The sequence below is a fragment of the Aythya fuligula genome, chromosome 13 (assembly GCF_009819795.1).
Source record: "Aythya fuligula isolate bAytFul2 chromosome 13, bAytFul2.pri, whole genome shotgun sequence".
NCBI classification, from domain to species: Eukaryota; Metazoa; Chordata; class Aves; order Anseriformes; family Anatidae; genus Aythya; species Aythya fuligula.
The window spans coordinates 10809280-10830891 of record NC_045571.1 but is presented as its reverse complement, the minus strand read 5'-3'; the positions used below and the strand labels follow the sequence as shown (position 1 = coordinate 10830891).

General features: G+C 49.3%; 1 protein-coding gene across 2 annotated transcripts in view; it reads left to right on the top strand.

Moving 5' to 3' along the window:
- Positions 1 to 233: 233 nt before the first annotated feature.
- The window catches only part of LOC116494383 (gamma-aminobutyric acid receptor subunit beta-4), a 62768-nt gene continuing 41389 nt past the window's right edge, over positions 234 to 21612 (top strand). For both annotated transcript variants that reach the window (XM_032196255.1, XM_032196254.1), the window contains exons 1-2: positions 234 to 646; positions 4307 to 4395. In XM_032196255.1, the coding sequence (XP_032052146.1) occupies positions 567 to 646; positions 4307 to 4395 (169 nt within the window). In that variant the 5' untranslated portion in view covers positions 234 to 566. The remainder of the gene's footprint in view (positions 647 to 4306; positions 4396 to 21612) is intronic.

The following is a 21612-nucleotide window of genomic DNA, read 5'->3' as shown; positions in this document are numbered from 1 at the left end:
TAGATAACTCACAGCTCCCCCCTCACACGCGCACACACACACACACCACTCTCTTTCTCCTCCTCCTCTTCTCTGAAGGTGGGTAGCAGGAGCCATGCAACATCTGCAGAACCGGATGGCAAAAGAGCAGGAGGAAAAATAATCCAAGTGGAGTGCTCAGGGGACGTTGAGTTCTTTTTTTTTTTTTTTTTTCCTTTTTTTTTTTTTTCTTCTTCTTCTGCGTACCTGTGAGATTCAATTTCACATTTTGCTAAGCCCATTTTGGGGCATTTTATTTTTCTTTCTCTTGGGATTTTCTCCATTGCCAGAGGATGTCTCTTGTTGAAAGGATGCTGAAAGGAAGAAGAAACGAATTCTTTGACTGGCACTGAAGGAGGGGGGGGGATATTTTTCCCCCACATTTTTTATTTTTTCTCATTATTCTCTTTCTCTAGGAAATCACTAACTGGGGGGGGTTGGTTTCTTTCTTTCCCTCCCCCCCTTTTCTTGGAGGGGGATTTCAGGAGATCCATCCTTCTTTCCCCTCCCCTCCAAAGATTTTTTTTTCATCCTTCGTCTTTGTGGAAATGTGGACATTTCAGGCAGACAGATTGAGTGGAATTGTCTCTGCTTTAGCAGCTCTTTGTCTCGCCTGCTGTGCGCAAAGGTAAGGATTGCGATCCCAGCCTGCAGGGGCAGGGGGGCTGACACAGGATTTGTTTGTTTTGTTTGGGGGGGTTCTCCATCGATCTGCGTGTGGGAAAGGGGAGGGGGTCCTTTCCCCAGATCGCTTTCCCTGCTGCCTGCTGCTGTTATTTTCCAATCCGTGACATTTTAGGGGGAGGAGGGATGCTCATACATGAGATGTGGAGCAGGCTCGCTGCAGACAGAGCCCACCTCACAGCCCACTTGCAGCACGCCCCCCCCCCTCCGTGCTTGACCTGGGGGGAAATGGCAAAAGGAGCTGTTTTGCTGGGGAACATGGTGTCCATGGAAGCTGAGAGAGTGCATGGCACTGAGCTGTGTGCATACGCAGCCGGGCACAGGGCTGCCTTGGCCATGCCTGTGTGTGTGCACACACGGTCCACACGCAGCCACACTCACATCCAAGCGTGCTGTGCCTTTACCAGAGCCCCGGCTCTGCGGTGCACAGGAGGCGATGCCTACGTCTGTGACTACACGCAGATTTATGGCATGCCACATAATCATCCGGGGGGGGCAAGCCACTCAGATACATCCCTGCATGTGCGCATTGATCGGTGCCTGTTGGGGTGCACACGCATGTGTATCACGACATGCCGACAGCACAACACGGGTTACCTGCTCTGTGTGTAGCCATGTAAATGCTCTAATTCCCTGCATACTCAGGCTGCAGCTATTCCTGCTGCATGCCTTGAGCCCTCCGAGCAATCCCAGCAGCCGGAGGCGTAGGCACCCATCCAGCCTGGACAAGGTGTACAGAGCACACCTGTTTGCTCCGGCACAGGCAATTACCTGCCGCCTTCACACACCAGAGCAGCGCTGCCTACTCCTCACCCTCCCTTCTCACGCGTGTGGGCAGGTGCCTTTGTACCTGTGTGCACCAAGTCTGCTGGGGTGGGAGCTGGGGCATTGCCTTGCCCAGCCACGCACGCTGAGCAGCGCACTCCTGAGGCACATATGCAGGTCGCTGCCCAGGCTTGCAGATCTGTATATACAACGATTTATGTTCCCATAGTTATAAACACGCACATGCGCAGTCATGGCCACCTTCTCCACACCATTTGGGCATGGTTCTGCTGGGTACGGACGCACACACAGGCATGCTTAGAGGCGGTGTCCAAGCAATCATGTAAAGAGCAGTGCCCACATCAGTAGCCTGTGCTCAGACACGTCCTTGCATGTGCTTTTGTATCTGCTTGTATCCTGGACCAAGAGTCCCCTGTAGTCCCCATGTACATCCCTGCACATCCTGGGGACAAACCACTCTGCCATGTGCACATGCCTCCAGCTACTCCCACACACCCCCGCCAGCAGCACAGTGTGCATGTATGTGGCTGTTTGGCTGCAAGTGTACGTGTGTATGTAAAGCACATGCACACCCACTCAGCCAGGGACACGGTATTCAAAAATTCAGTTCACAGGCTGGATGTACGTGCTCCCCCTGCTCCCTCGGCGGATGCAGACCCACATTTGCCAGGAATAGCACTTGCATGCAGCTGCTCGCCCACAGCTGGGCAAATGCACAACTTGCCTGTGCAGTGGGAGGGAAGTGGCTTTTTGGATCAAAAAGAGCACTGAGAGACATGAAACCTTGCCCATAAACATGATGCCAGCTTATACCCTCACAGGGCCAGCTGGTAGCTGAGGAGGAGGAAGGAGCCCTGCCTCCCTCTTCCCACTCTGCCCCTTTCTGCAGGGCCCCTGGCATGTTGCTTGCTGTCCCTGCCTCGGTTTCTTCGCCTCTATGAAAGAGGCAACACAGCTTCTGAGCTTGTGGCCTGTGAGGGGCTGAAAGGAATTGTCTAAACCCCCCTGAGAAACACTGAATATGGAAATCTATAAATATGGAAATGTGTACCCAGGAGTGACTATCTAGAGATAAATAAATGCTGGTGCACACTATCAATTCACAGTGAGTGCATACACAAAAACACAGTGCAAAAACTCACCTACCTGCATAGAAATCCACAGGTGCAGCCAGACCTTGCAAGTACAGGCACTGTGCTGTGAAAATGTCCACCTGTGTGCACCTCTCTAGCCTTTTTTCAGTGAACAAAGTGATGCAATCAAGAGCTATCTCTTTGTAAGGTGCCCAGTCGGGAGGGCATCTCAGACACAACCCCAGCACAAGTGCTGAGTGGTTTGTCCACGCACAAAGCTGGGCCTGAGAGGTGTGCTGCCTCACATTCGCACATCACTGCTCAGCTGAGAAACCCCTGCACATCCACAGCCTGGGCATCCAGAACCACAACGCATGCCCAGACTCCCTGGTGGTCCCATTGCCTCCACCCACACCTGTATGGGGAGCCTGGCCACCCGGGAGCCCAGCCTCTGGCACCCACAAAAGCCTGTTTACACGCACCTGCACAAATCTCATCCACACCCCAGCATGGACATCCTGACCTAACCTGACAGAGCAGGTTCTGCACCTGTAACCCCCTCCACGCAGACCTGGAGGTGGTCACGCACATGCACACATGCTCGAGCACAGCTGCCACAGCTGCAGCCCTGACATTTGGTGCTTTCCTGTGTCTGCATGTTTGCGTGCCCACGCAGGAGCCCGTGCATTCCCTGCAGAGTCAGCAGAGGGTGCAGACCTGGCTGTGTGTGTGCAGATGCACAGACGTGTCAGCACAAACCCTGGTGTCCGGAGAGGTGCAGGTCTGCCTGGCAGAGGTAGTGCTATGGTGCGCCTTGCTTTTGCCTTGGATGGATGTGGGAGGCAGTGTTGACAAGGAGACATGCTGTTTTGGTGGGTGACTGCAAAGAGCAGTGCCTGTCACCGGCAGGGCCCCTATTCTTATGCAAAACAAGGGATGGAGGTTGGCACAGGGGCTGGGTTTCAGATGAGAGAACCTATATACCCCGCAGCATTGAATAGCTTCAATATTTTTAGCATCCTCTGCATTCTGGTTTCCCACCTTCAGCTTTGCATTGGCTCATGGGCTGCTTTTACAGAGAGCCCCCTTCTTGCTGGAGGGGCTGGAGCAGAGCTGGGGAGGGCAGCAGCCCCCTGCCCTGCTGTCAGAGGGCTGGGAGGGACAGAAGCCAGGCACTGGCACACAGAGTGAAAGATGGACTCTCCTTCCCTTCCCTGCCTCTCGAGTCGCGTTGCTAAGAAGCCATGGTGATGCTGAGTGGCAGAAAATGAATGTTCACATGCCAAAGACTGTCTGTGTGCTACGGCCAGAGGAGCGTTGCTTTTTCCCGTGCCTCAAGAACACGAAGGCACAGCTGGGCGTGCAAGACAGCAGCGCTTGCACGGGGATGTGCTGGTGCAGGCTGCATGCTGGGGGCAGGTGTGCAGCAGGGACATCGGGGCATGACTGCTCCACGTTGTGTTGGGTGAAATGAGGAGAAAGTGGCCAGCGAGGTGGGCTGGTGGCCAGCAGCACAGGGCGAGCAGTGCCCACACAGGGGTCCTGCAGGATGGCCAGGACACAGACCAGCACCATGAGGCAGCATGGGGTGCGTGGTGCTGGGGGGTGCAGGGCATGCTAGGGGTCCTGGGGGATGCTGTGGGACATGAAGGGTGCTGAGGTGGTGCTGCCTGGCTGGGACCTCCACCCACAGGGCTGGGAGCACAAGGGATGACGAGCAACCTCTCTGTCCTTTTTTGTTTCAGCCCCTCCACTGGGAATATTTCTGTGGTGAAAGAGATCGTGGACAAACTGCTGAAGGGCTATGACGTCCGCCTCAGGCCTGACTTTGGAGGTATTGTGACTGACCAGCAGCATGCTCCCTCCTGCCTCACCTTGCCTTCTTGCCTCCTGGTTTTCCTCCTCCTCTCTATCACCCCTCTCCTCCCACCCTGCCCTTTCCCATCCCTGGCTCCCTGGTCTCCCCAGTGGAGGTCCTCCAGCTCCCATGCTGGGTGCTGAGCTTCGTAGTGCTTGGGTCAGCCAAACTCACTTGGGCCAGGTTCAACCTTGCTGAGAGCCACTGGAGAGCAGAATTGTTGGGGGGGGAAAGAAAAAAAAAAGAAAAAAAAATATTCCAAATTCAGAGTTTCTGTACACAGATGGGGGATTGTCCATGGTGGGATGTTTCTGGGGACTTTTGGCTGGGAGAGATGCTCTGGATTTTCTCTGCTCTGATATTACCTTCATCAAGGACCACAGGTTACACTTCTACCACTTCTGCTGCTCCCAATGCCAGAATTTTTGGCTGTTTTTCCTGCAGAGGGTTGGGGTGTCCACTGGCAGGGCTGTCAGTCAGTCTGCCAGGCTGCACCCCCTCAATAATGATATGGGATAAAATAACCTGTTATTTGCCACCCTGGTGGAAATAAAATATGAAATAAACCTTGGGTATCGTCATACTGCCAGGTACTGCTAAGGTCCATTATTGGAGAGAAGCAGGCAGGGGAGAGCTACCATGGTGGGGGGATTTGGAGTACTTCTGGCTTCACCTCCCAGACTTGGCTTTTTCCTGGGCAATGCAAGTTCCTCCTCGGGAGGATGAGTGTGGAACTGGGGGAGCTTCAGCCTGCAGGAGGACACGAGCCACGGCCAGGTGTTCTCCAGGCAGCTGCTGGGAAGGGATTTCATTTGTGGGATTTTGAGGGGATGCCAGGGCCAGATCAATGGTGGGCAAGGAAGGAATTTTATCCCAAAGGGACTGATCCAAAGCTCTGTGCAGCTGGGGGCAGGGGAATATCCCCACTGATTTCATCAGGTTTTGAAGTTACCCTGGTGCCAGGAGGGCAGTGTGAGGTGCTGCTGGCCCTGGCCTGGTGGGGGCTGTGGGGTGGGGGCGATGCCCATTCCTCTGTGGGGCAGCTGGGTGGTCACCTCAGTGCACGGGATACGGCTTTGGGGGGCTTGAAAGAAAATTGGATTCCCCCCTCTTCCTCTTCTCCTTTGAATGTGGGATATGGCTGGATTTGATTTAAAGGGTCTGTCCAGAAAACATAAAATGCCCTCTTAACTGACCAGCCCCAGTCACGAGAATTGGTGCAGTCACATTTTATGAGGGGGAAAACTGCAGAGGTGACATAAAAACTGCAAGGGAAACCACCTCGTAAGCCACCGAGGTGATTACAATACAGTAAAACAGCAGGTGACCCAGCTCCATGGGAACACAGAGCAGAGAGGCACTGAGGGTGCTGTGGGGAGCTGTGGGGGTCCTGGCACAGCCTGCACACCCTGCCCATGCCCCCAGGACAGCCAGCCCACCCCGGGACACATCGCCCCATCCATCAGCCCAGGTGCTGGCCATGCTGCCGGGTCTGTGCAATGCATGGGCTGGGCATGCATCGCATTTCTGGCTGTAAGATGGATGGTTTGGGGAAACCATCTCAGTTTATATGATTTTACCGTGAATACCCGAAGTACAAACTGCATTCTCCTCAGACAAGCAGAGAAAGGTAAAGACAGCAGTAGCTCTCTTTCCCTGTATGCATCTCACCATCGCCTTTCATCCTCTCTTGGCCTTCCCTCTGCTCAGGAGCGCAAAGTCCTGGCTGGCAGCACCCACAGTCATGCTGCTGGTGCTCAGTGTGCAGGTACACCCTAGCTCTCAGCGTGTCTGGCCCTCTGCCCTTGAGGATGAGCTTCTGTGTACAAAAATTGCCCCTGCAGCATTTATAAACAAGGGAAGGATGGGCTGAGAGGTGTGTCTGAACGCTGCAGATCGTTTGCGTTGCACACTCCTGGAAAAGGAGTAGAGGTCTCCTCGCACCATCGCTGTCCCCAGAGCTCACCAGTTCCCTGAGATTTGGGGCCAAATCCATTGCCAGGATAAATCCAGAGGGATAACAAGAGGGGCTGTCTTGGGGCTGGCCCCCAGTGACTGAGGTCTCTGGCTGGACAGGCAGCTGCCTGCAGGAGTGGGCAGGTTGGAGCAAAGCGGCTCCTCTCCCCTGCTGGCACTGAGGAACACTCTCCCCTCTTTCACTCTCCCACCCTGGGTTCTTTGCCTTCTCCACAACCATGATCTGACCCCAGTCCACCTGCAGTGCCAGGCTCAGATGGGTGCAGAAATCAGCCCACTGGCCTCAAAGCAGAGAATGCTGCTCCCTTCCTCTCCCTGGAGAAGAAAGGATTCCCAACAGCACCTTCTTGCCCTGTTGTCTCCATCCACAGGCCCTCCTCATCCCAGCACCCCCACTAACCCCCGGGATGCGGTGCTTCAACAGCTCCAAAGGAAACTCACAGTTCCCCAGTCCTCTTTTATTTTATTTTATTTTTTTTTTTTTTGAGAGAGAAAGAGAACTCCGACTAATGCCAAAAGGAGGACAGGCCTGCTGGGGATTGCAGTTCACTTTTTAATTTTGAGATGCCTCGTTAGCTCTGGGCCGAGCTGAGTGGCTGAGAAGCGTCAGCCACTCACTCGCCTCCCCTTTCCCCCACCCCCTGGAAACCCATCAGGGCACGGAGCAGGTCGGCTCTCAGGGGCCTGGGAGCTGAGCTGAACAGGGGGAAACATGGGAGAAAAGGGGAAAGTTGGAGCCAGGTAGGGATGACGCAAAAATCTGGGAACACCTCCTCCAGAAAGTCTCCCTGGATCAGCAGAGGCAGCCCAAGGGAGTCCCAAGCCAGGAGAAGTGGAGTGAAGAGGGTGCTGTTGAAGTGGATGCTGTGGGACCAGCAGGTACTTGAGTCTTTGGGACACAGGTGATAAATCCTTCTAGCCCATGGAGCCCTGGACATTCCCTTCTTACCTCCCAGCCACTGTCCCCCAGACCCCAGAGGAGCACACCAGGCCAGGGAGATGTAGGACACCGGCAGGGTTGGATATGTAGTGACCACAGCTCCCAGTTTTCAGGGGCTGGGCAGGGACAAAGGGCCGAGTGTCACTGCACCACGGGTCTAAGGGGCTTGGCCAGGACTGTGGTGGGGCACTGGGATGCCCAGTTCACAGGAGGGATTTGCAGGGCAGGAGGAAGACCCAGCCAACCATCTGCTGGAGATCTCTACCCTGGTACTGCAAGAATGTGGCAGCAGTGGGGAGCGAGGTTTTTTGGCAGGATGAGCTGGGGAGACGGGGAGCCTGTCTCACTGGGACACCAAAGGGCAGGTGGGTGGGATCCAGCTGGCCCGAGGGATGGGCAGCACAGGGGGCATTGCTGCCTTGCAATGGGTAGGTTGCAAGCCAGGCCACGGTGCCGCAAGCAGGATGCTCGTGATTTAGGACTGGAAGAGCAGAGGATGCTGCAGATCAGGTCTGGGAAGCATTGCAGAGCTACGGGTGGGGGAGAGGGGGAGCTTTCAGCACCCTGGTTCTTGTAAATGCTCTTAAGCACTTGCTTCCAGAAGCGTTAGTTCCATAGAAGGGGGAAAAAAAAGGAAAAGAAAAGAAAGAAAAAAAAAAAAAGAGGAAAAAAAAAAAAGGAGAAAGTAAATGAAGACTGTCTTGCCCCAGGGTAGAGAAGGCAATGAAGGACTGGCAGGAGGATCCCGCTTGAGCTCAGTGACTCAGCTGCTCTCTGTTGGTGCAACATCTCCAGCCCAAAACTTTGCAAGAGTTTCAAGCAGATCTTGTCTCTCCGTCTTTCCCAGGAGCTGATGGAAAGGGGACCCTGCATGGCTTCCCAGCATCATTTACTGATCTTAGCTAAAAAAGTAAGGGAAGAATATTCTGTGCTCCTTGCCCCCAGCCCACCTAGAAATTATAGGGTTCCTAGTGTTTCTCCTGGGTGACGTGCACAGTGCCTGAAAATGTGTGGTGAAAAGGGCATGATGCGGAAACCTTCAGGATTACACTGTAATTCCTGTGTTTCCACGCCTGTGGGTCCAGCAGTCTCCCTGCTCGTTTTTATTCAAACCTCCCTAAGGAGAATGAGAACTTGGTGGGGGGTCTGGGATCAAAATGAACCTGTGCTCTGCTCTGCAGCAGGGACCTGGCTTTCCAGCTTTCTTCACTTTGGCCCAATATCACCACTCTCCTCTGAGACACGAACCCCTCCTCAGCTGCAATACCTTGCCCTCCCTGCTTTGCTCCTCCTGCTCTCACCCCTCTCTGCTCCATCACTCCTGCACCCTCTCGTGGTCCCAGCCCCAAGTTCAGCAGACTTGGCGGTGAAATCCTTAGCCACTGTCTGCGTAACGCTATCCCTTGAAGCCCAGAATTGTAAAAATAAATGATTGCTGATGCATAAAGTGTTGCAGTGAAGCTCCGTCGGTGGTTCAGAGCTGGGGAACCAGCGGGGCTGGCAGCGGAGTGGCTGTGTTGGCTGGCACGACTGCAGCAGGAGGCGGCGGGGGCCCAAGCCCTGGCCCCACCAGCCCTGCGTGCCTGGGAAACAACTGGTCTTACTGGTGCTGTACTGGAAGGGAAGGGTATTTGGTGCCTTACGTAGTCAAGGCTGGCAGTGTTGCATATCGCTAAGGCTCCCTGAAAAGGTCCCTTTTTTCCACTGCGTATACAGCTTGGCCACTGAGCTTGTGGGTTTTTTGTTTTAGTTTGGTTTTTGCTTTTTTTTTTTTTTTTTTTTTTTTTTTTTTTTTCCATGTAGCTAGCTTGCTTTGACTTTTCCGAGGGGAAGGGGGAAATTTTAGGCAAAATGATTCAGACATTTCTGAGAAGAAGCCAAGGCACATACGTGCTGTTTTTTTTTCCTCCTTCAAAATGTTGGGGGGTGAAGCTGGCAGCAGGGCTGGCCCTGGTGCATGCTCAGCCAGGTGCCCAGCACCACCACCAACCCAGCTGGCACCAGCATCTCAGCCCCACCACCTCCACCCCAGCACAAAAGCCTGGCTAGACAGGAAATATCCCCTTCCTTCCCTGTACCCAGCTCTGGGTCCGAAAGCAGAGGGGTAAATATATAAATCAGAAGGAAAAAGGGAATAAATTAAGGAAGGAGAAGCCAGAGCTGTCTGGAGAAGTCAGCAAACCCCTGTGCCACCCAGGGCCAAAGCAAAGGTGGCTATGCCAGCAGGGCCACCAGTAGCCCCACTCTCCTTCCTAGGGAAAGGTGCTAAGCAAAGGGTGCTCTTGGTCAGTGAAACTGGCTGCAGCTGCGCAGCCCCCACTGCCTCCCCCATTTACATGACTTCTGGCTCCAGACCATGGGTCACATCCTCTCTAGGGCTAATCCAGAAGGAAGATGACAACCTCCTGCTGTTGTGTCTTACTTCATTAGCTGAAGTGGCAGGAAATGAAAGGATCCAGTCCTTCTTGGGACATATGTGGATGTTAACACATTGCCACATGATGGGATTTCTATTTTTTTCACTTTGCTCTTTTTATAGGAAATACATACTGTGATAAGGGCTTTGAGGCTGTAAAGTCTCAGGACTTCAGAAAAGCCAGAACTGAGGTTGCTCCCTGTCTCTGTGTTTGGTCCCCTTGTGAGGGTGCATCCGGAGGTGAGATCCAGCAACATCTTCCTCCTGCACGCCTCTCCAGAGGACCCAAGAGATACCTTTTATACATAGAGCTGCTCCTTCATGTTCCCCTCATTTAAAACCAGCCCGGGCTGGGAGCATGACTGTGGGGACTAGCTGAGGTGGTCACAGAAGATGATTAGGACAGGTTGAGACAACAAAAAACTGGAGTGATCTGCAAGTCTGGTGCAAAGCCTAGGACTGAGCAGGCGTGAATGTGTTTACACTTCCCCAGTGGGACACATCCAGTCTTGGAGAACAGGACCCAGCTACACAAACAGCTCCTGGCCTTTCCTGGAGGCCTCCCCCTCACTCGCTGCATGGCTATCAGGTTCTTCAGCAAATCAGGCAGGGACCCCACTGACAACGCTGTCCTTCGGCACATAATCCTGCGTCATCCTCAGAGTAAATCCATCCTCTATTGAACAAGGAAGAGGAATGAACAAGGATCCTGTGGATTGTTTAATTAAAAACTGCCTCCATAAGATACATGCAGCAGCGGGCATCATTCTACCTAAATTTTATCCCCTTTGTTTTTTTTGGGGGGTGCAGTAATATTTAATATATTACAGCAGTCCCTTCCTCCAGTGTAACGGAGCTTGCGACTCCTTTTTTTGTGTGTTGAGCATATTTATGTGTCCTTCTGTGGCCCCATGAGATCCTTATTTTCTTCCTTTGGAGACAGGAAGCTCTGGGTGGTATGACAAAGAGAGCAGTGAAGGTGGGTTCCCCCAGCTCTTAGAACAGAGTAAAATTGGATTTGGGTGTCTGAGCAATCTGGATGCCTGCCCTAGATCAGTGCTCGATAGCACCAAGTGTTGTTTGCTGGGTTTGGTAACCAGTGAAGGACATGGAGCCCTGCTGTCATCCATAGAGCCACTATATTTTCACAGCAACAGGAGCTGGTGATTCTCTTGTCTGTGACAAATCTGACATAGGATTATTGCATTCAGTTGCCTTCCTCCCTCCTTTTCCCCCTTTCCCTACCTTCCCACCCCTGACACAGCCACTTTCCGTGCTGCTGGAGCACATCCTTGGCAGTGCACTGTGGCTGGTGGAGGGCTCTGAGATCTCTCTCCCTAAAAGAAAGATGTCAACATTGTTTTTGCAAAGCATTTATTCCGTGATTTTTGCCTCTTTGCTTAGTCTCAGATTTTTTTTTATTACCAAAATAAAATGTATTCAAGTTATTGATTAGCAGAAAAAATCCAATAATTCTTAATTAATTAACTGATCAAAAGCAGGCTGTTGTTTATAGCCAGACTGGAAGATGCTTGCCATCTCACCTGGGCACATCTTTCTCCTTGATTAATATCTACATAACATTCAACCATTTCTGAGTCTATTCTGCCAGTAAACTTGCCTTCTAGGGACTGTCACTGCAAGCAAAATGTGAAAAGAGTGCAAAACCCATTAGTACAAGTCTTTTTGATTACTCAAAATATATTCCCACAGCCCTAGAGCTGTTCATCAGAGCAGCTTTACATATCTGCATTGTTCATTTCCTAAGACTCCCAATATCCCAGCTAGGCAGAAAAATATTTTTAACCCATAGAGCATGAAATGTAAAAGACCAGGGATAAGCTGTAGCTTTACTCTTACATGAAACACAGACTACGTGTGCATGTCAGTTTTCTCACCTATATCTGGTTCAAAGAAAAAAAAAAAAGGCAGGAGGCTATTAAAGTGTCAGGCTGAACTGATGTAATATGGTTCTTCAGCCATAGTGACAGCATTTGGTGTGGAAGACTCTAAGATTCATTCTTGCAGATAGCCCTTGGTGGGGTTTGTTAAGTGTCTATTTATATCTTGATATTTCATGTGAAATATCATGCACTTGTTAAAACATCACTAGAAACATGGGCAAGACAAATGAAGTGCTTAATGATGGCATAAAACCCATTAAAGGGATTCACATCATATACGTGAGAGAGGGAGAAATGCTGGTTGGTGCAGCCCTATAGCATGAATAGATCTGTCAGATAAACAGGTATTCTGTTGATCCAGTGATTGATCCTGTTCCCATTAAATGGAAAGCAACAAAGCTCTGCTCAGCCAGCCCTTCCTCCCAGGCTGTAGGAGCACTGCTGTTTGCTTTGAGCAGGGTATGAATTTCAGGCTGGTTTGGAGAACACTGATCATGCAATTCCTATAGGCTATTCTTCTGATTTGGGCATTTATTCTTGGTTCTGTGTCAGAGCTAAAAACTCTTTTTCTTCTCTGATCTTCCCTCCCTCCCCTTTCTGTTCCTTTCTGTTTCTTCCGCTCTTTGTACTCCTGCAGGAATAGTGCTGTTAAGTAATTGTGCACTTACAGACGTCTGTGCTTGTGACAGGGGTGAGCCTCAGCCAAACCTACCAGGGCTTGAATTTCCCTCCCCAGACCTCAGGACCTCTTAGTTCAAGTCTGGGATGGCTCGGAGTACAGTTATGGTTGGAAAAGAGCCTCTGTAAAAATTACATCTTGTTGTTCCATATTTATTCTCCCTCAGTGGTTTCCATGTCAAATTTGCTCAGTTTACCAGTCAAAACAAGATATTTCTACCTGCCAGCTCTGCCAGCTCAGCCTGGGCTCTGGAAATCAAGCTGTGCTCTCTCTGCTCTGGACATCATCACCAGCCAAAAAGGATTCTCGAACCGGGGCTGAGCTGGATGTGATTTTGATTATGCATGAATATAATTTGTTCTCAGGTAGTATTATGGGCTCTGTGTGACAGCGGCGAGGCCTCTGTGCTGTACAAATATTGACTAACAAATCTTCCACACAACCGGTGGGCTGATGGGCTTCTGCTAGCTCCATTTTACATCGAGTGGACACCAGGAGCTGGCAGCCTGTTGGGAATGACACAGAAAAACCTGGGGCAGAGCAAGGAATAGAATTGGGAGATTCTGCTTCCTGCTATTGCTATTTATTCACAAGAACACACCTGAGGGCTGTCAGTGCTCTGGTCCACTGCTTGGTCACCAAACCATGACCTTCCCTTTGACTGCAGTGGCCTGTGAAATCCCCGGAGGGAACGGGTACAAGTGCCCATTTCTTGCTGCAGGGCTTTCTTTAGGCAGCTTTGCCTCAGTGAGACCACCGTAGAAAACTCCTTCAGATTGGGGAAAGTTGTGTTTTGGGAAAGGCCAGTTTCAGGGGAGGCACTGTGGCTCTGAGCAATTCAGCAAGGAACACACACACAGGAGACTCTTGATTATGGTTTCCAAAGCTCTGAGTGTAAGATCAGAGGCTTCACTCCATGACCAGAGGCCACCCAGGTAATTTACGTGTGGGATCTCACAGCTAGAACAGTGTTAGGTGAGGAAGGAAACCTCCTCCAAATGGGGAGAGGAAGCTCTGCTAGGCAGAAAGGCTGTGTGGCAGGTCTGCAGGAGAGCCCAGTTTGCTGGCCTCTAGGGAAGGGTCTCAGCTTGGCAAGAAATTTTTGGAAGAGAGGGAGAGGGTAGACTATGATCTGATTTTCTCTTCTTATTCTCCTTTCATAGCAAAAATAGAACATTCATCACAAGTTCCCCTACATGTTTTTCTTCTCTACTGCACACTAGCTCCTTGCTAGTATTTGAAGCTAGAGAAAAAAAATTGATGAGTACTCAAGTTAATAATGCGTGATTATTATGTTGATGAATTGCTGGAGATGAATATATATGTAAAAGCTCTGCAAGATTCGCTCATCCATGCATCCTGAGTGAAAGCAATTATTTTGGTGAACAAATTGCAGTTAGTCGTATCTCTTAACAAGAGGTGCTGGGGTAAAAGGTGGCCTGGGAACTGGTCCTGCTGAATCTCCAGGGCGTTTTTGCAAACTGATCACTACCTGATGGAAACACCAGCCTGAGGGTCAGTCTTTCAGAAGCGACCAATGTACAAATCTGAATTCTTCTTCCTACAATGGTCTTGCAATTTTCAGTCATCACTGAATTTAGTGAGACTTTTTCTGTCTTGACACTAGGGGAAAAAAAAAAAAAAAGCAGAACCTGAACGAAACACATCTAAGAAATTAAGAAACTGGGAGATGAAAACGTATAATCCCATATATAACATTTGGAAAGGGGGAGGCTTGTTTGTGTGTGTGCTTTGCTTCTCATGATTTCTAACTCAGGCTCATGATTTTAATGTGAATGTCATGATATTTTCAGACCTGACTCACTGCTTTTTTCACTGGCAATACTTGCACTGTAAATTGTCCTGACTGTCACAAGCCTTGGGCACTACAGGACCCCAGAGCTCTGCTGTTGAGCTGAGCCACATGCTTGGGAAGGTAGGGGTATGGGAAGGAGCAGGTGTGTGATACAGAGAGGTTGTGGGGGGAGGCATCTGAAGGCAGCATTAGCAAAAGCCCTAATAGCAGTGCCTATTGGGAAGGACAAGGTGGACACTGAGAAAAGGTATATATCCACTAAGGACTTGACAGAGGTAATGATAAAGGAATGACTGTCTCTCCCATGGGCACCCCAGCCATCAACTCTGAGCTGTGTTGGAGGATGAAGGACTGTGCCCAGCAACAGCAGGAAATCACCTTGTGGGAGGGATGGCAGGGTGGCTATGGCAGGGCTGTCCTCTGCTCCCCTGGGATGTCCCAGCCCTGATTTCACTATTTTCACAAGTTTGATGTGCCCTGACCTGGTCATTGTGTTTTCTTCAACTGGATTCAACCCAGGAATTAGAGATAGTGGCATCATTTAAAGACACGTCCACAAGCAGTGATGAGGACATGTGACTAACTCACTAAAAATTGAAAACAGGGTAAAAAGGAAAACACCTTCTAGTTGTCACTTTGATAAAAATGATAAGTCTAGATATATTGTTGTTGTTGTTGTTACAAATACTTCCAAGACAGAGTAATAGATTGGATATGAACAGAGAAGCTTGTGTTAACCCATTTAAATTAATTTGGTTCGGCTCATTTTCAGCTAAGGGGATTAGATGGCTCGGGATTTGGTAACGTATGAAAGTGTTTTCCCAGAGAGGTCACATACTCAAGTACAGCCTTGGTCTGCAGTTGTTTGGGAGATATTTCCAGGGTATCACAAAAGAGAGCCTCCTCCACAAAGCAGACATTTACAAGTAACATGCCAGCAAAGCCCAGTGCTGAAGAGGTGAGGCAGGACACCTCTGTGCTCTGAGCCCTCTGGTGAGATGGGAAGCAGACTGGTGGGCAATGTGGGATAAGTTTCACCAGTTGTCAGCTGGTATGGGGGAAAAAGGACTAAATGGCCTCACCTTTGTGCCACCTGGAAGCCTCACCCAATAGGCCAAGGTGGGGTGGGATGCCCCACATATATAGTACCACCTCTGGGCCTGGGGGCTGTTTGGCTGTGGGCAGGAGGGTAGCAGTGGCTGCTTCTGTGGTTTTCCCAATTATTTATTTATTTATTTTTGTTTTGTTTTACTTATTTTTGAATTCCCACCTGCTGGGCAGCTGCAGATGTCCCAGCACTGGGCTTGGACCTAGTGGATAAATGCCTAGCTCTGTCTTGTGGAGTCCAAAATATTTAATGTCTCTGCAATTCTTTCTAAATTTCTGCCCCTGTCTGCATGTCCTACAAAGACAAGGAAAAGGCAGTGGTCTAGGAAATGGCAGCAGCAGGGTGTAAAAGGCTTCCCAGCCTGCCTGAGCTGGGGTCAGGTGGCTCTGGGAACACAAGAGGTGATGAGGAGATGCGGAAAACCTGAGCACTGAGTGCCTGAGTAAAAGCAGAAGGGATGGGTTTCTCCTGAGTTCTTCATAGCTTCCCTGGGTGGGCAGAGCTGTGCCCTGCTGCTGTGTTGGCAGGACTTGTAGGGGAAGAGGCTTGCCAGGATCCTGGTGAAGGTAGGAAGCCTTCTTGGGTGGAGAACTGTGGAGGTCAGTGTGGGTCTGATGGTTCATGTTGCTGATGGAGGAAAAATGCCTGACTTGGGTTGATCTGCTGTTGGTCTACAATGTGTGCTTGCTTGGGAAGCCCTGTTGCACTCCTGCTACCAGTTTTGATGGGGATTGAGAGCTGAAGGAATCTGAGGCACTTGGTGCCTCTGTTTTTCCCAGGCCCAGCTCTGCAGGAAAGGGGATAAAAGCAAAAATAATAATAATAATAAAAAAAATTTGCTCTGTAGACTGCAAAGCCAGGGATCTGGTCTGTGTGTGTGCCCTGGAGGACATATGGAGGAACGTCCCCAGAACTGAAGGGTGGGTGACTGATCCTTGCTCTAGCAACATGGTGCACACCAGGGTGTTGTCCTCACCTCCTGATGGCTGGATGTGGATCTACCATCTGCAACAGCCCTGCTCTAACAAAGAAACCAATGGTGGTGGCAGCCCTGCAAAGTAAACTTGCTGTGGTCTGGCCTGGGCATTGCCTACATCAAGAGATGGACTGTATTTGGAAATTGGTGGCTTTGGTAAGGTTATTCTTTAAAAATTGATTGCTCAGGACCCAATGGTGATGCCAGGTTGATAACTACCAGACTAGGTAAGGTGATACAGCTGTGTATGTTTGTAAATGGGAACAAATATCCAGTTTCTTTTCCCCTCAATTTGCTGTAACATTGGCAAATATATATCAGCCAGGCAAAAGATAAGCCTTCAAAAGGCTTTGGAAGGCTGTCTTCATCACTGAGGGTGAAATAGCTTTAAAAGTCTGTCTCCTGAATACTGACCTACAGTCTGTTCTACCAAGAACTCTGGGAAGTCAGGTTTTTTTCTTCATACTGAATGTCCTGTGCATGTACAAGTGCTTTGCTGAACTGAGCTCGCCAGTAGTACAGATGTTGTAAGGGTTGGTGTCTACTTTCTTGTTCCATTTTTAAGCCTGTACATTAAGATCTTGTTTTTATTCAGCCTGGGTAGCTGTCTACCAGCAATCTTTTAAAATCAACCTTGATTTAGCTTCTTCTGTAATCCTTCAATACCTCTGGGACAACCTTTACACTGTTCTTGCAGCCAGTTGATTGTTGTCTCTCACTTCCAAATTTTCATGGGATATTTGCAATATCCCACTCTAATACCTACTAATCCATTAAAAATACCCATGAGATAGATTAGGTAATCCACTGTGCCTTGCAGATTGTGCTCCTTAGCTCTCTGCTTTCCCTGGAACAGTTGCAGAACGAGCATTACATCTGCATTGGGAGAGCATTGTTCCTCCAGAAGGATCCCTCAGCACTGGTTCCCAAGCAGGTACAGCTTGCTTGAGAAAATCTTCTGTATTCACGTCTACAGGGACAGGCAACATAGTGAAACTGTGGCTGTTATTCATCAGCATTAGCCCTATGTTTGCAGAGGGCATCATGGGATAGTACTTGAGTGGTCAGTTCTGCCTGCTCTGCATGTGCTGCATCTCTTGGCTCTGCTGAAGAGTCAGCTTGATTGCTTGCTAAGATAAGCCTGTTTCTTACTGAAGTCCTCAACTTCCTCAGTGTTTGGATATTCCAAAGATCTGCTCAAGAAATATTCTAGTCCAGCCCTCCTGGCTTGTGAGTTGCCAGGGCCAGGAGATAGTATGACTCAGAAAAATATGTAGCTTGATTATCCCTTAGCTGTTCCATCAAACTTGTGTGCCATCCTTGATGTCACTGTCTTGGTGAGGGCTTATTCTACCTTCCCATGTCTCTTGGGAAGTCACTAGTATTCCCTCTTGTTCAATGAGTAGTGCAAGTTCAGCCATCTGACTGGGTGAGTGAAAAACCAGGCTGCCCTGCAGATCAGACTGGTGCAGGCTGGAAATCCTCATTAGCCTCCTCACCCAGGGTTACCCTGTGTCTGGCCTGATGCGGATGGATGGTGAGCCTGGCAAGGTTAGGCACAATCTTGTTTAGTGTTAGAGGCTCAGTGGCTTAAAAGGTGCCAAGCTATGTCCCTAAGAAAGCATGGCAAAAGGCAGCAAACCTGTCAGGAAGAAGAAACTCTTTTCTGCCAGATCCACCTGGAGACCTGCTGCAATCTACATGAATTGGTGGTGGTGGATATCCCTCTGCCCCTGCTGAAGAGTGGGGAAGCAGCAGGCGTGGCCAGACCTATATATTCTAGAGATCAGAGCCCTGTCTATTAGCTCGAAAACACACTTTCTTCATACGAAGTAAGCAGATTCCTTAGTAGTAAGAGCTCACTCAGCCCCAATGTTCCCCCACAGCCCTGAAGGCAGTGTAGTAGTTGTTGATTTGCCATGAGACCATCTCTGGTAATGTACTGCAGTGGCTAAAGCCCCCTTTTGCTCTTGTAAATTCAGCAGATGTTGTGGAGTGACCTGGTAGGGGTAGTGGGAGATCTCTGATGGATGTGTGCGACAACTCTGGCTGTTGTGCTGAGGCTGGCAAGCTTACTGCACAGCTATCGGCTGCGGGTGGGGGAAGAGGTCAGCAGTGAGTCATAGAAGTAAGAATGAAATAGAGGAAGAAAAAGGTTTGGAGGATGTTTAATGGATATTTAAACCTAGATTATGTTGGAAAAGTTTACGTAGGTGCTTAAGAGACCCTGCTGAACTTGGCACTTCCAGATGTCACCACAAATCAGAGATGCTGGATGAAAGCTGCTCCCAAAACATTTGTGCTCTCATGATATGTGGTCAACTCTTCTTGCTCATCCAGCAGTGTTAATGCTTACTGAGTTTGTGGTTAATGCTGTACCTAAGCTAGAAGGAAAAGAATGGGGAAGTTATTATTGGAAACTTCATGATTTGACTTGTGTTGCCTGCTGGGATGACATCTTTTAGAAGTTTTCCTATTAACTGCTGTAGCAGAGCCTTGGTCTTTCTTGAGATCTATGAGCACAGCAATTATGCAGATAGCAATCTGCAAACTCCTCTTACAGTGTTCTGTTGTGAAAAAACAGGAGCATTTTCATTCCCATGGTGCTGGGCGATAGGTGTGGGCTCCTCCACAGTGAAGGAGTGTCCAGACAGTAAGCTGGGCTCTGAGTTATCTTCTGGGAAGATTTAAAACAAACTATGGCCCAGGAATAATTAGTCTGTGAGCTGAATGCTATCTGAGAGCATATATTTTGGGAAGGGCAGTGGGATTTCTTAGGAGGTTATATGGCAGCATCCCTGCAGCAGCCCCTCTGCTGGCAAGCTGAATGTTGCCCGTTGTGCACCTCTGATACCTGGCAGTCCTTGCCTCCTAACTGTGTCTGTCAGCCCTTGTATAACCAACTCTTCACTGCACGTAGCAGTGACGTGGGCTGTGGTTTTAAGTTGTAAACAAAGCCAGGCTGCCCTGAGGTTCAGTGCTGTGAACAAAGCAGGGGCAGTGGCTCGGGCCAACCTTTTTTTGCGGAAAGAGCAAGTAGGTACTGAACAGTTCCGCCTCCTGCAGGAAAGCAGGAATAACACTGAAGGAAAAAGTCCTGGGAGTGAAATTAGCCGGTGTGCTGGTCATGCCTTTGGCAAGCCTCAGAATATCTTAATGGGCGGTGGATGGGGATGGTGACTAGGGGAAGGGGAGGGGAATCGGTGAAAATACAAGTAAGACGCTGCAGTCCCATAGCTGATATGTACCAGGAAACCTTGCCCTCTCTGTGTCTGTCTGTTCTGCCCTGTTTCTGCAGAGACATTTTTACTAGCCAATGCAGGGCAACCTTGTCTGGGACTTGCTGTTTCTGGGCTCTAGTGCCACAGCTTTCCTCTGTTGTTTGGAGAGCTGGGGAAGAGGAACATGCATGGGCATTGTGCCTCCCTGTACAGCCCTTGTACAGGCACAGCCCTGCTCTATATGTAGATTTAGTGGGTTAAAATTCATTTTTCTCTGACTGGCTTTGTTTATTCACCAGAAGACTTTAAGGCAGTTTTGATGGTGTTGCAGGGATCTTGGAGATCATTGATGCCATAGGCAGGCTCCAAACAGGGAACACTGGGGCTCATGCATAGAGCTGTGTTGAGTGATCTTCACTCTTAGCCAAAAGACAGTGCTGCACTCCTTTCTTCATGTATTGCACTCAAATGGCAAGAGTGGGGCTGCCCCATTGGCATCTCTAATCTCCTGCACAAATTAAGTAGGTCTCAAAATGGGTGTAGTGGATTTGGGTGTATTCATGCCCAGAAGCCTCTCCGAAGTGGTTTTAAGAAAATATACATTGGAGGCTTTTTTATTTCTGTGCTGGTGACGTGTCATCTTTGCTTCAGTGTCTGGTTTCTGGCTACCATGCTTTAAAATAGAGATGTAGACAGATTGGCAAAAGGCCAGAGGAGAACAGCACTAATTGTTATAGCTTTAGAAAACATGACCTCTGAGGAGAGGTTGAGGAACTCAGGTGCATTTAATCTAGGAAAGACAGTATTAGTGGGGGAGGGAGAAGGATGACATGGTTTCTCCGTACATAAAAGCTGTTGTCAAAGAAGGATGATTGATTTATTCTCTCACTATCATTGGGGGAATTATGAGAAAAAAATCAACTATACTTGCACTGCAGAGAAGGTTTAGTTTAGATATTCAAGAAAAGCTTTGAGTGCAGTGGAATGCAGGAGGAGATGGTCCAGGAGAGCTAGGGAATTTCTGGTATTGGTGGTGTTAAGTCTGTAGTCTGCTCCCATGAAGGTTATGGTCTGTGTGACCTCCCAAAGTCCTTGTCAGCCCTTTGTTCCTGCATTTTGGGCTAACAAGTAGGTTTTAGGCTGATGCCTGTCCCTTAACAACTGCAAGCTTTTGCTGTGCCAGCATTGCCAAGTTCACGTGGTCAGAAACGCATGAGCCAGGCTCCTCAAAGCATTGGCTGTAGTTCATAAAAATGAGTGTCTTTAGTAGGTGATAATATAATGTAAGTTCTGTTTACCTGCCCACTGTGTTAGAGCCTTGTCTGTGTCTGTATTGCAGTTGGACATCTGATGGCAGAGAAACCTAAGCTCACTCTAGTTTAACTTTCTGGGTTGGGAGTGAAGAGAGGGAAGTGTGGACTTTAATGCAGTTGTACAAGTAAGCATTGAGTGTCTGGAGACCTATTACACAGAATTTTGTGCTGTAGTCTTTGCTTCTTCCTGCAGCTGAACTACCAAGCTGAGATCTGCAAGAGATGTCTTGATCCAGGTTGCCATCACCTTTGGCTGTAGTGCGGACAGACCCAGACTTGGAAGCATGACCCTTCCTCTGCGGTTGTGCTACAAGAATGGCTTCTGTAGCAACATGATTCTAGGTTCTGGGGCTTTAAAGCATTATAAAATAAAATGTGAAAGTAATAACTAGTTGCTGGAAAAATATTGCAGATTAGCACAACTTGTTCTCTACCTTGGCTGTTTTTGTATGTGACAAGTATCACTTGCAGAAAAAGGGCTGATTTTATTATAACTCCTTTGTCTGCTTCCCTTCCAACTTCCCCTGAGTACATTTTTCAGACGTCAAACTGTTTTGAGGACAAAATGTTGGTGACTTTTCCAGTGGTGATGAGAAGCAGAGATGTGTGATGGTGCTATTCACCGGTGGAAGTGGCAGAATTTCTTAGACTCCCTCGCTTGTGGGCTTGCCTACAAAACTCTTCTACACATAAACATTTTCTTTAAGAGGGGAAAAGGTCTAGTTTGCGTGCATTGGTAAGGTACAGATAAAAGACACGGATCTTTAATATCAGGATTTCTTTTGCATCTTTTCAGATCCACAAACGCAGAGCTCTGCCTTTTGGACAAAGTCACAGATGACG